At 44.0% G+C, this 11581-nt stretch overlaps 1 protein-coding gene across 2 annotated transcripts; it reads left to right on the top strand.

The window, feature by feature from the left end:
* Window positions 1-1681: 1681 nt before the first annotated feature.
* PDCD5 (programmed cell death 5) lies at window positions 1682-10600 on the top strand. Of its 2 annotated transcripts, XM_032971038.2 has the most exons (7): window positions 1682-1924; window positions 4211-4243; window positions 4982-5025; window positions 5882-5943; window positions 7363-7454; window positions 8355-8426; window positions 9478-10600. In XM_032971038.2, the coding sequence occupies exons 1-7, from the start codon at window positions 1856-1858 to the stop codon at window positions 9523-9525; spliced, it is 420 nt and encodes a 139-aa protein (XP_032826929.1). In that variant the 5' UTR covers window positions 1682-1855; the 3' UTR covers window positions 9526-10600. The 2 variants fall into 2 exon arrangements, with proteins under 2 accessions (XP_032826929.1, XP_032826930.1); XM_032971039.2 differs by lacking the exon at window positions 4211-4243 and having other exon boundaries at window positions 1687-1924.
* The last annotated feature ends 981 nt before the right edge of the window (window positions 10601-11581 follow it).

Below are 11581 nucleotides of genomic sequence, written 5' to 3'. Positions count from 1 at the left end.
CAAGTAGAGGCAGTATGGTAGCTTTTATCAATTCCACACGGAACATTGGGGGGAAGCAGTGCTTGTGTCGATACAGAAAACCAATTTTTATTTTTGTGTTTTTACCAATATAATCAATGTGATCTTCAAAATTCATGTTTGAATCCAGGATGACCCCAAGATACTTATAGATCTTGACTTGCTCTATTTGATAATTATTCAAGGAATGTAATTGGGGAAACCTGCTTTAGTCCCGGTGAGAAGCATAGCACCTTGGTTTTGGAGGTATTTAGGACTAGTTTAAGAGAAACTAGCTGATGTTGTAGTTTGTGGAAATCACCCTGGAGCTTAGCAATCACGTCATCCGGAGAGCGGCCAGCAGTAATCAGTATCGTGTCATCTGCAAAAAGATTTACCCTGGAATGATCCAGGTCAGTGCCCAAGTCATTGACATAAAGAGAGAACAAGAGAGGGCCGAGGATGGAACCCTGTGGAACCCCTCTTGTTATCTTAACACTGTTTGACCTCCAACCATCTGTGAATACAGTTTGGGTGCGAGAAAAGAGGTAATTTTTTAAACATTTTACTGTGTTTTCGGAAAAACCGAGGCAACTTAGTTTACTAAGCACGGTGTTGTGGTCTACTGTATCAAAAGCTTTGGACAGGTCAAGAAAAAGACAGGCACAGTACTGCTTTTTATCAAGGCTATTGTAAATTTGATTCAGAGAGTCTAATGCAGCAGATGTGGTGCTGTATTTTTTTCGGAACCCAGATTGTTTTAGATGTAGTAGATTGTTGGTGGACAGGAAACTGCAAATTTGGTAGTTCAATAATTTTTCAAAAATTTTCATCAATGGGGACAAAATTAAGATAGGTCGGTAGTTATTGGGATCATCTTTAGGCCCCCCTTTGTGAAGTGGATGGACATAGGAATGTTTCCATTCTAGAGGAACTGATGCTTCTTTGATGGACAGGTTGAAAATATGGGCTATAGGTTTGTATATTAGGTGACCAACAGTTAGTAGAGCAAAGACGGGAAAACTATCTGCTCCGGTAGAGGAGGACCCTTTTAGGTAGGACAGTTGTTTCAGAACATTACTTTCATGGATTGGCTGGAAACTAAATTTGTTTAATGTTTGGACAGGGGTGTAGGAATTTGCATGAGCAGGGGTGACTCCCAATACATTATCAAAAAGATTACCAGCTTCAGAAAAATGAAGGTTAAAATTGTCAACTATTTTTTGGGGATCTGAAAAATATTCCCCATTTCGGTGAAGCTCAACGGGCAGATCGTCTGTTTTGGATGCCTTTTCGATAGATTTGATTGTTTTCCAAAAAATCCTGGCATTTCCATGTGATTCCTTAAAATCCTGTATTCTAGCCAGTCATTTACCAAATTACTTTTCTGAGCACATGCCCAAGCCTTGTCCCTAGTGATGCAGCGACTGCTGCCCCCATCTCTCACCCCCCACCAGTGACGCAGCGACTGTTGCCCCACCCCTCACCCACCCCTCACCCACCACCCCCCACCAGTGACGCAGCGACTGCTGCCCCACCCCTCACCCACCAGTGACGCAGCGACCCCCCACTCCCTCACCAGTGACGCAGCGACTGCTGCCCCACCCCTCACCCACCCCTCACCCACCAGTGACGCAGCGACCCCCCCACTCCCTCACCAGTGACGCAGCGACTGCTGCCCCACCCCTCACCCACCAGTGACGTAGCGACTCGCGCGAGGCTTCTCTTTGTCACACGGTGGCGCTTTCTCATCCACCACGTCCACCTCCTCCTCCTCCTCGTCGTGGTCGTCTCTCTCCCGCCGCTCGCACGCTCCGAATCCCCTCCTCGCCGACGAAGCAGACAGCGCGCGTGTGGCATGGCGGATGAGGAGCTCGAGGCGATTCGCCGCCACCGAATGTCGGAGCTGCAGGCGCAGCGCGGCGGGGTGAGAGCTGCTGTTGTTGTGTGGTGGAGCCGCGACACACTCCGCTAGTCGAGCTCCGTACGAGGCGATGGGGGCCTGTCGGCGTGGGGGTGCGGGGCAGCCTCCTCCTCTCCCGTCTCGGCGCTGTTTGCGACGAAGTTGTTGTGTTTGGTATCGGACGTGGTTGTTGGTGATAGCCACAAACACTGACAATCGCCCGCATTCATAACAATAGCAATATTCACCGGTTTATCCCACGTCCGCTATTCGACTCGTAGCTCTGTCAACCAACAATTCTGTCAAATTCACGACCGCACCTCTGATTATTAGCACGGCGGTTGGCTACGTCAGGTGTGAAAAGTTCAATATACATACACCACCAGTGACAACCACAATAAAATACAACCACGGCACTCGTGCCAGGCTAGGTGCACCATGAGGCCAGGTGGAAAGGTCACGAGACAGACCCAGGTGTTATGACTAAGTGTAATAGTGTACAGTAGAAAGACAGATCCCCACGTGTATCCTGTTATTACAGGCTGTAGGGGCAAGAGCTGTTAGCGAGCACCTAAGAAGGGCCGGCACGGCACACGAGGGAGTGGGTGACCAGCACCACGCCCGATGTTTACTACACACCGCACCAGGTACTCATTTGAGGCCGAGTCTACTTAGGGGAGGCTCAGGACCGGTTCAGATAATCGTCACGGGTGGTGTTGGCCGTGAGCGGTAATCGAACTCGGGTCACCGACTTCTTAGCCCTTCATTCACAATCACTGACAAACGGCACAATACTAACAACACAGCAGTGGACAACCCTTGTATCCCCTTCTGGGAGAGGGTATCTTTCACTTCTTCATCTCAGCCGGCGTGGGAGATCGCCACGCCTGATTCTCCAACTCTTAACCAGCACGAAGAGTCCCTCCACCATGTGCGCGCCAAGCATTACTGTACCGTAGCGAGCTTCAGCAGTGGATTGATCGCGTGTGTACCCTTACTGCATATTTGTGTATTATGTTGCGTGTGTGTGTGTCAAACTGTGTCTTGCTTAAGTGTTATTTCGGCGGCCAGAAAAGAAATACAGTATATGCAGGCTGGAAATATGGCGTATCCATGAGCGAAATGTAAAGGGAATGCCAGCAGGCTGTGTATGTCAACATTAGATCGCCGTTCTTTCACACATTCGGAATACATACAGCCTTGTGTATTGTGCGTGTAATGTGTATGGGTAAGAAACGGTGGCGCAGTTGGTTTTAAGCACTGCTCAAGGTATCGGGCAAATTGAGTTGTTTCCTGGCCACTCGTGACACTAGTGACGAGTTATATCTAAACTAGCCCTGCCCCTACCTACCCCGTCACTAACCCGCTCTGACCAGTATCGTGATGTATGGAAAAATTACTTCTCTTGATAAGGCGTGGGTATCCCTTCATCGAGCAGTGAATTGACAAAGGGCTGAACGTTATTTTTATAGTGTGCATTTTTGCGTGACTTGGCCAAGTCAATTCCGCTTCTAAAAATATTAGAAGTGTTTCAATATCATTAAATGCAAACGCAATGTAATCACGCAATGTAATCTCAAAGTCGCTGGATTTTAATTTGCGCTGTCAAACTTGGTCATTTTGCTTTTTCTGAATTGCTACAAGTTTTAAGTCCATGAAGTAAGGAGAAGCACTCCCTTAAAACCTCAAATGTTGTGGATATAAGTGACAACATCGCCGTTGAGTCTTCTAACAGATGGTTTCTTAATAAACTGAATTCTCAGCTAGATAATTGTATTGCGGTAAAAATTGTGTTTACATAATTTGTGTTCGTTACATTATAAATAAATTAGCTCCTACTTGTGAAATGTATTCCCAGAGGTTGGCAGCAGCGGACACAGATCAATAAACATTGAAAACCTCTGTGAAGCACAATAGCTGTAAGTTAACCAGGGCCAGAGACAACTGTATGTAATATAACGTGTATTCACACGTAGTGAGATGGTCGCATTATAATAGTTTTATCTGCTTCGCAGGTTTACTCTAGCTAATGTGTTGACAGCTTATGCCACTTGTAAAACTTACATTTGTTTTCAAATCGTGTTATATTATCGTCTTTTACCGGCTCCGCTCCATTACCTGTCAGCAAATTTTGGCCACTCAACCTGTCTCACAGAGCACCGAGCAAGGGCACGGATGCTGTTGTCAACGCCACTCGGCAGTAAATGTCAGCTGTAGTATTTGCGCGTGTAGTTTGATATGCACCTTCATGGTAGTATGTGTGCAAGAGCATTCACGTGGTTGTGCGTGCGTGCGTGTGCGTGAGTGCAGCAGGTGGCGTGGGGTGATTGTGGTGACCCTCGCGTACGTCGCATGCCAGTGTGAATTCTAACAGCTTCATTTTGAATTACAAAAAAATATTAATTTGCAGCGTCAAACATGGGCTCTTTAAAGAGTTGTGCTTCCTTGCATGCTGTCAGCCCATTCGTTTGGTGTGGCAACTGAAATGGGATGTTCATTGGCGGCTCACGCAATGTAATCTCAAAGTCGCTGGATTTTAATTTGCGCTGTCAAACTTGGTCATTTTGCTTTTTCTCAATTGCTACAAGTTTTAAGTCCATGAAGTAAGGAGAAGCACTCCTTAATCGTGTTCCGTGAAGAATGACTCGTGTTCTGAGAAACCTGGCCACGCCAGTAAGGCAGCACAGGCATTTTTTTCAGCAATTATTAAGCACTCAGGAGGTAGGGTTTCCCAATTCCAACTCTTCCAAGCAGGAAGCCACTTCCACAAGGCAGCCGTACTGGGATATCTCTTACTCAGGTTGCCTTAATTGGGCTCTTTAATTCTTGGGCATTTCCATTGAATCTATTGCAGTTGAATCTTAAATACACCTAGCATGCGGGGAACAGAAGATCTGCAATTCTTGTCACCTGATGATTCATAAATACATTTACTGGCATTAATGTATATCCATTAGCCGAATAATTACTACTTTATTAAAGCTGTAGTGCAGATGGTGTTCACTGGTGATGCTTTTATGCAGCTTTAATGTGGGGTAATTAGGGGCTGACACGGAGCTCCTGTTTGTGTTCGTCCGGTAGGCGGGTGGCGCGGACCAGGAGGCCCAGCGGGAGGCAGCCCAGAGGTGGGTGTGTGTGTTTGCACGTGCCGCACTCTGGCCATCGTGCGCGTTTCCTGCGCAGGATGGATTCTCAAGTCTCATCTCGCTGCGTAACTCGGTAGCCCAGTGTTCGGGCATGAGAACCCCCCCCCCCCCCACGTGCAGTTTACACACGAGGCAGCAGCGCTTCTCCCGCAGGACCTGGTAATTTGTGAGGATAACGGACAGTGGGTCTCATCAGGTGGAAGGTGGATATTGTGAGCACCCTAATCTTCATGTGTAGGAGTTGGCCATTTTATGCCAGTGTTGTCAAATTCAATTATATGCAACTCATTTGGAAATATTGTCCCTATGACACAAATGAGGCTGTTAATGGTGAAGGACTTTTAAGAAATTTTATAAAATTAACTTCAGTTTAGATCATATCTGGCTAATAGTTATTCATGGTGCCTTTGCGGTATATCGCAGTGTAGGGCATTACTGGATCATTTGGCTGAGTGTTCTGAAAGGGTGGCATGTGGACTTGACGATTGCAACAAATTTCCAGAGTGAGAACATAATATGTTAAAGCTCTTATTCATTATATGTGGAGATTCACATACAATGAGCATTGAGGTGGGGTTATACAGCATTAATGGATATTTTAATGACACTTGCGAACTTGTTTTTACGGGCATTACCTCCAAAGTAATGCTGTACTTAGTTTCGTGAATGATTTCCTATAGTGATGGCAATGACAATAATAACCACAGTGATGATGCAGGCAGTGATAGGGTGGCTGCGTTGGTTATTGTGGGAACATGGGACACTGTAATGCCGAGCATTATTTTGATTGCACATTGTCGATGATGGTGGTGTTGCTGTGTCTTGACGGTGGCAGGGACACTGATATGCGAAACAGCATTCTGGCCCAGGTGCTGGACCAGTCTGCTCGTGCCCGGCGTAAGTATTCTCTTCCCTTGCACCACTGGGTGGTCGTATTTGCCCACATGCGTACACCTATAACATAAAGTGCCATTTGCTGTATAATTTTAGTTGCCTTTGATATCAAATAGCTTTTGGCACACGTAATGCTGAAGTCATCCACAAACGATGATAACGTGTTAGCTGTTACATCCAGACTGGCTCCCTACTGAGAGGAATCTGCAGTAGGGGTTTTTATCAGTTAAGGCGGTAACGTGGCCCAGTGGTACCGCACTCACTGCTTGGTTGCAGCAGTTTGCGGTTTGAATTTACTAGGATGCCCTGGTTATTACTGCGGGTGTAGTAACATTAAAATATGCGCCGCCTGTCTCACAGTGGACGTTAAAGATCATATGACATCATTTTTAACGTCTGTAAAAGATGTGATTCCGGACATACAATACCCTGGTGTCTACAAACTAAGTTGCCTCTGTGGTAGTAGTTACATTGGAGAAACCAAACGCCATGTCTCGGACCGCATTCGTGAACATAAAGCAGACCTTAAACACGGTAGGACCAACACCTCGGCCGTAGCAGATCATTGTTCTAATTCAGTAGGCTCACATGCCATTGACTTTTCCAAGACGGAGGTTCTTTGTAAGCCATCTGGCTTCCATGAGAGATTCGTTCATGAGGCTATCCACATATACAAGCACAGAGACAATTTCAACCGAGAAGATGGATTCTATCTTAGCAATCATTGGAAAGATTTGATAAATCATTTCAGTTCTTGATTGATTGTTCACGCTTACAGTGGCTTTCAGACAGCATACATTATAAAAAATTTCGTCTCCCCCCTCCTCTTTTAAAAAAAAATAGATGGACTAGTCCTGGGCAAACTGCCAATCGCTGCGCGCGACGCCAACGTTTTTTTATAAATAAATAAATGTGCCGTTTTAAAAATAAATTTATGCAAACCGACACACCTGATGATGACCGTTTGAGTTATGGTCGAAACGTCTGAGAATTTTTTATTGTTTTGTATATATTTTGTTATTTTGTTGTTTCTCTTCAACGTGACTTTACCGAAAAAACTAAGAATATGAATTACTGCAGTCACGAAAGCTTTAAATCAAAATTTGAGTAGGCCATTGTCTGCTGCCGTCATTGTCAAAATTTGACATTGTTTATGAGCCATCAATTACTCAATTGAGATTACACATAACAACATTGCCCCCTACTGTAAAACGACTGTAGACTGAAATGCAGTGCTTTCATGTTAGCCTTGTGCTCTATAGCGAGAATACCGAATGTACTGAATTATTTAGTGACTTGTGCAATTGTAACTTGCAACCTAGGTAAACCAACAAGAAATGTGTGTTATCTTACCAAAACGTATTGCAGCTTTACTGCTGTGATATTCAAGTGGTGCTGTCTGTCTGTCTGCACTGCCCACAGTGAGTAACCTGGCCCTGGTGAAGCCAGACAAAGCCAAGTCAGTGGAGAATTACCTCATTCAGCTGGCGAGATACGGCCAGCTCCCTGGAAAGGTACTGTGCTAACGCCTCCTCATACCTGTGCAGGGCTCGCTTAACGGGAGGTGTGAGCACTATTAACAGTGACTATAGGGACAAACACAATGTTTTAATAACAGGTTACGTTTTTTAAAATATTTTGTGTGTGGGTAGCTGCTACCCATGTGTGGGTCAACGTGGTAGTGTAGCAGTTAGCGAGCTGCGCTACGAACCTGGCGGCCCGAGTTTCATCCCTGCTCACAGGCAACACCAATGACGATTATCTGAACTGGTCTTGGGCCTCCCCTAGGTCGACTCAGCCTCAAATTAGTACCTGGTGCGGTGTGTAAACATCGCCACTGGGTAGACAAAGGCGGCCGGACGTGGTGTTAAAAACCCACCCCCTCGTGTGCCGTGCAGGCCTTCATAGGTGCTCGCGAACAGCACTTGCTCTGATAGTCTGTTAAGGTTATACGGGGGATCTTTGTCTTTGTTTTCTTATGGTGAGAAGCATTGGTGAAGTAGCCCACATAACATATCTAATTTCAACTTGTAACACGCACGATATTCGTTCACTATTACAGATCTAGAGACTCAAGAGGCATGAGTAACCACAGACAAATGGGAAGACAGTCGATAGCAACATCGTCCACTGCTGGCAGACTCATGCCCGCTTGCAGGCCTAGTGCTGCATCACATTGTGCCGCACAGGGACAGCTGTTATCATTGTTAAGACTGAGATGAGATCGGTTGTAAGGCATTTTGAGATTTTGGGGAATTTAATCAAACGCCAAATAAATGCAAATCCTTAGAAATTTACCATACATACAATAGTGCATTTTTGTAACTCGCATTCAGGAATGCATTTACATGCATCTGCGAGTTTTGGTGTTTTTTTCCTCTGTGGAGTGGCGTCAATGTCCGCTGTGTTTTCAGGTGGATGATAAAGGCCTCATCGAGATCCTAGAAAAAGTGAGCCAACAGACAGAAAAGAAGATGACTGTCAAGGTAATAACTCAACAATTTCATAAATAACACTATGGCCTTAAAAGGAAAAAGGTATATACCAGATGACGTTTCAGGAAATGGCCCTTGTTCATTTTCAAGCTCATTGCCTTACCTCTGCCATTGCCACTTATCGTGGGCTAACCTTGTGCATGCATGTTCAACTTATTTGTTATGTGGAGGGATAGAGGAAGGCGGTGTATTGTTTGGTTATTTATTTTGATAAATACACCACAAGCATATACAAAGCCAATACTGGACATCTGTGGATATCTGTGAAAAAAGCTGTATAGCTCATTGGTTTCCTCCAGATAAATAGATATTCTTATTCAATATACAAAACATTTGTAGTAATTACCACAATGTAATCAATTGAGGTGTTTATAGTTTGACATGTTAATTTTTTAATTTAGTCAAAATGAATAGCGATGTCGAAGAAGCGCAATGACTTTCTTAGCATTTGCACTGCCGCAATTCAATCTTGTACCACAACAGCAATTGCCCCGACTAACATCATCTTCATATGGTGACAATGGTTTAAGATAGCTTGACTTTCCTAATGACTCAGTTTAGCAAATAAAATCCATTGTTGTCTTGTTTAAACTAATTTTACAGAACAAAAATGCTCCTGCAAAGATTCATCATCTGATTTTGTTTTTATTTTCCCACAAAAGCCCCCTCGTATGTTTATTATATTTTTCACAAAGACAGTTTGTTGTGAAATGATACAGCACGTGTAACTGAAGTCGTTGGGCTGTGTACAGTATTCTCTCGTTAGTCACGAATTTTATATCCGTGATTTTGGCATTCCGCGAATCGCATCTCGAACTCTACACAAATGCATCGAGAGCGAGAGAATATGATGCGATAAAGTGATGAGATATCGTAATGAGAGAGCTTATTTACATATTTATTTAAGATAATTAATTTTTCGTAGGCCAATATCCGCGAAATTTGCTATTCACGAGCATCTCCGGAACGTATTCCTCGAAAATAACGAGGGAAAACTGTGTTTACATTTTATGACATCCGCCCCCAATCCTCTCCACCGCAGTTTAACAGAAGGAAAGTTATGGACTCTGATGAAGAGGATGAAGACTGATGGCGTGGGACTCTTGGGGTGCACTTGCCAATGCTTATGTATGGCGCCTGATCAAGCTAAGCAACCTGGTGATAGTAGTAATTTGAGTGGATCGGCCATCTGTTGCTAATACTGACAGGTTGTGGCTGTCACTTACAACGACCGTATGCACTTGAGTATGTGTGTGTGTCCATGCATGTGTCTCCATGTACACATACATGCACACAGTCTGTGTGTGTGCTTATGCCTCTTTAAGCTTGACACCTGTCACTGGTGATAAGCCATCATAAACTTGTGTAGGATTGATATTCAATTAATTTTTAGAGAAAGTGTTACAATTTAAAGGGTGAAATATTAGCCGACATCAATAAGATATTTCACAAGGAAACTATTTGGGGAGATCATATGGTGTGCTTGTGGTACCTACGTTGTTGGTCATGGGAAAGCATTTAACCTGAAAATGTTATAACCAGGGAGTCGAGGTTTGATGGTAAATCTTACAGTGCTGCATATCAGGTTTTGAGATGCAAATAATGCCAATTACAAATGTGGTTACCTCAAGTTATAAAGTTCCCTTTGTGTATTCCAAATGTAACCCAATTTGCAATTAAACCAGCACATGCCAGTGCTCACAAATGCTTGATGGTTGCATCCATTAAGCAAGGTGCTACTACCAACTTTTTGAACCTGCAGACAGCCACGTCATCACTCAGGAGGTATGTGCAAGACCCAGAGGGTCCACAGGATCATATCCCCTGCCTACCGATGTTCCTCCGCTGGTCTAACTTCAAGCAGGTGTGTGCCGTAAAGGCACTTCACTTGTGCAGCTAGAACTAAACCACACTGCTCACTATTATGGGGTCTGCTGGCATCCACCAAGTGGCAAGTCTGCAAAGGAAAACGAGAGTCCACATTTAAGGGGTCTTCAACCCAAATGAGGTGTGAGCACCACTGCGATAAAGACACGAAAAGCTGGGTGCACAAACTGCTTGTGTGACGCGCGTTCAAAATACTGTTCGTTTATTTGTTGAATGCCAATGCTGTTGTGCATGTTCCTGAATTGCATTGTTTTTTTAAATAAACCGTTTCTAAAACATTTCAGTTACCTTCTCCAATATAAAATGGGTAAAGAAGATCTCGACATTTCAGCCGACTGGGCTTCTTTGGAAAACATTGAGCATTACAGCAAGACTTGAATATACTCTCCGCATGTCATGCCGTTCAATATAAACTTCAATGCAGTTTGTCGAAGCAGGTGGGATATTTCTTTTGTGTTGGTTATCATGTGGGTATGTCAAGACGGGCTATTAGCCGCCTCCACCTGATGGCTAAACAAATCAAGTTGTCACCTGGACAAATGTGCCGATTGAGTTTGTTTATTTCAGCAAACCTGTGTGTTGAAAAGCGTGCAAACATTTTTAACAATGTACGGCGTTTCATTGGAGACGATAGCCAGCATCGTGTTGGCAAGAGCTCAGACCTAGAGTGAATGGGTCTTCCTGGACCGGGTCATTAAGTGGATGCCATGACATTAAAACAGCCAGGCAGTTGAACCAGATTTAATTACGGTTGATTACAGATTGGTTGGAATATATATGGTCAAAGAGTTTAACAAGATGAAGGTATTTGGTGGTGTAAGTCGACTTAATATTAAGATTTTAATGCATTGTAATGGACGTTCCATTGTAAGGCAACTTAATTGTTTCAGGTAAAAAAAAATAATATTCGAGTAAGGTTAATTATGGATATTGTGACATTTGTTGTCTGATTTACGTGCATCTTACTTGAATTATTCTCATTTGTCAATGACCAAAGTTAAATCCAGTGGGTTTAGAGCAGGGTTGAGTTATAGATCAATGTTTCCTGTCTGGCAGATGGTGGAGAACAGCTGGAATTTTCGGGATTAACTTTACATTTGATTGAAATCAGAATATTAATTTATAATGGTGGAATCCGATGAGCTACAAAGCTTTTTCTCACAGATGTCCAGTATTGCATTGAATCAGCAACGCTATTTACTACTATGAGCCAAGAATGTCTGTCCCGCGTGTGACGTCACTCCACGTCGACCAGCCCC

Source organism: Petromyzon marinus, chromosome 45 (genome assembly GCF_048934315.1).
Source record: "Petromyzon marinus isolate PM22_M1 ecotype Great Lakes invasive population chromosome 45, UKy_Petmar_22M1.pri1.0, whole genome shotgun sequence".
NCBI lineage: Eukaryota > Metazoa > Chordata > Hyperoartia > Petromyzontiformes > Petromyzontidae > Petromyzon > Petromyzon marinus.
This window is presented reverse-complemented; position numbering and strand designations above follow the sequence as displayed.

Bases quoted from the DNA above. Each gene is read 5' to 3' on its own strand.
- PDCD5 (XM_032971038.2), top strand. From the start codon at position 1,856: ATGGCGGATGAGGAGCTCGAGGCGATTCGCCGCCACCGAATGTCGGAG. The intron at 4,244-4,981 runs GTACGTCGCATG...TTCGTCCGGTAG, and splicing joins GTGATTGTGGTGACCCTCGC to GCGGGTGGCGCGGACCAGGA. The intron at 5,026-5,881 runs GTGGGTGTGTGT...TGACGGTGGCAG, and splicing joins CAGCGGGAGGCAGCCCAGAG to GGACACTGATATGCGAAACA.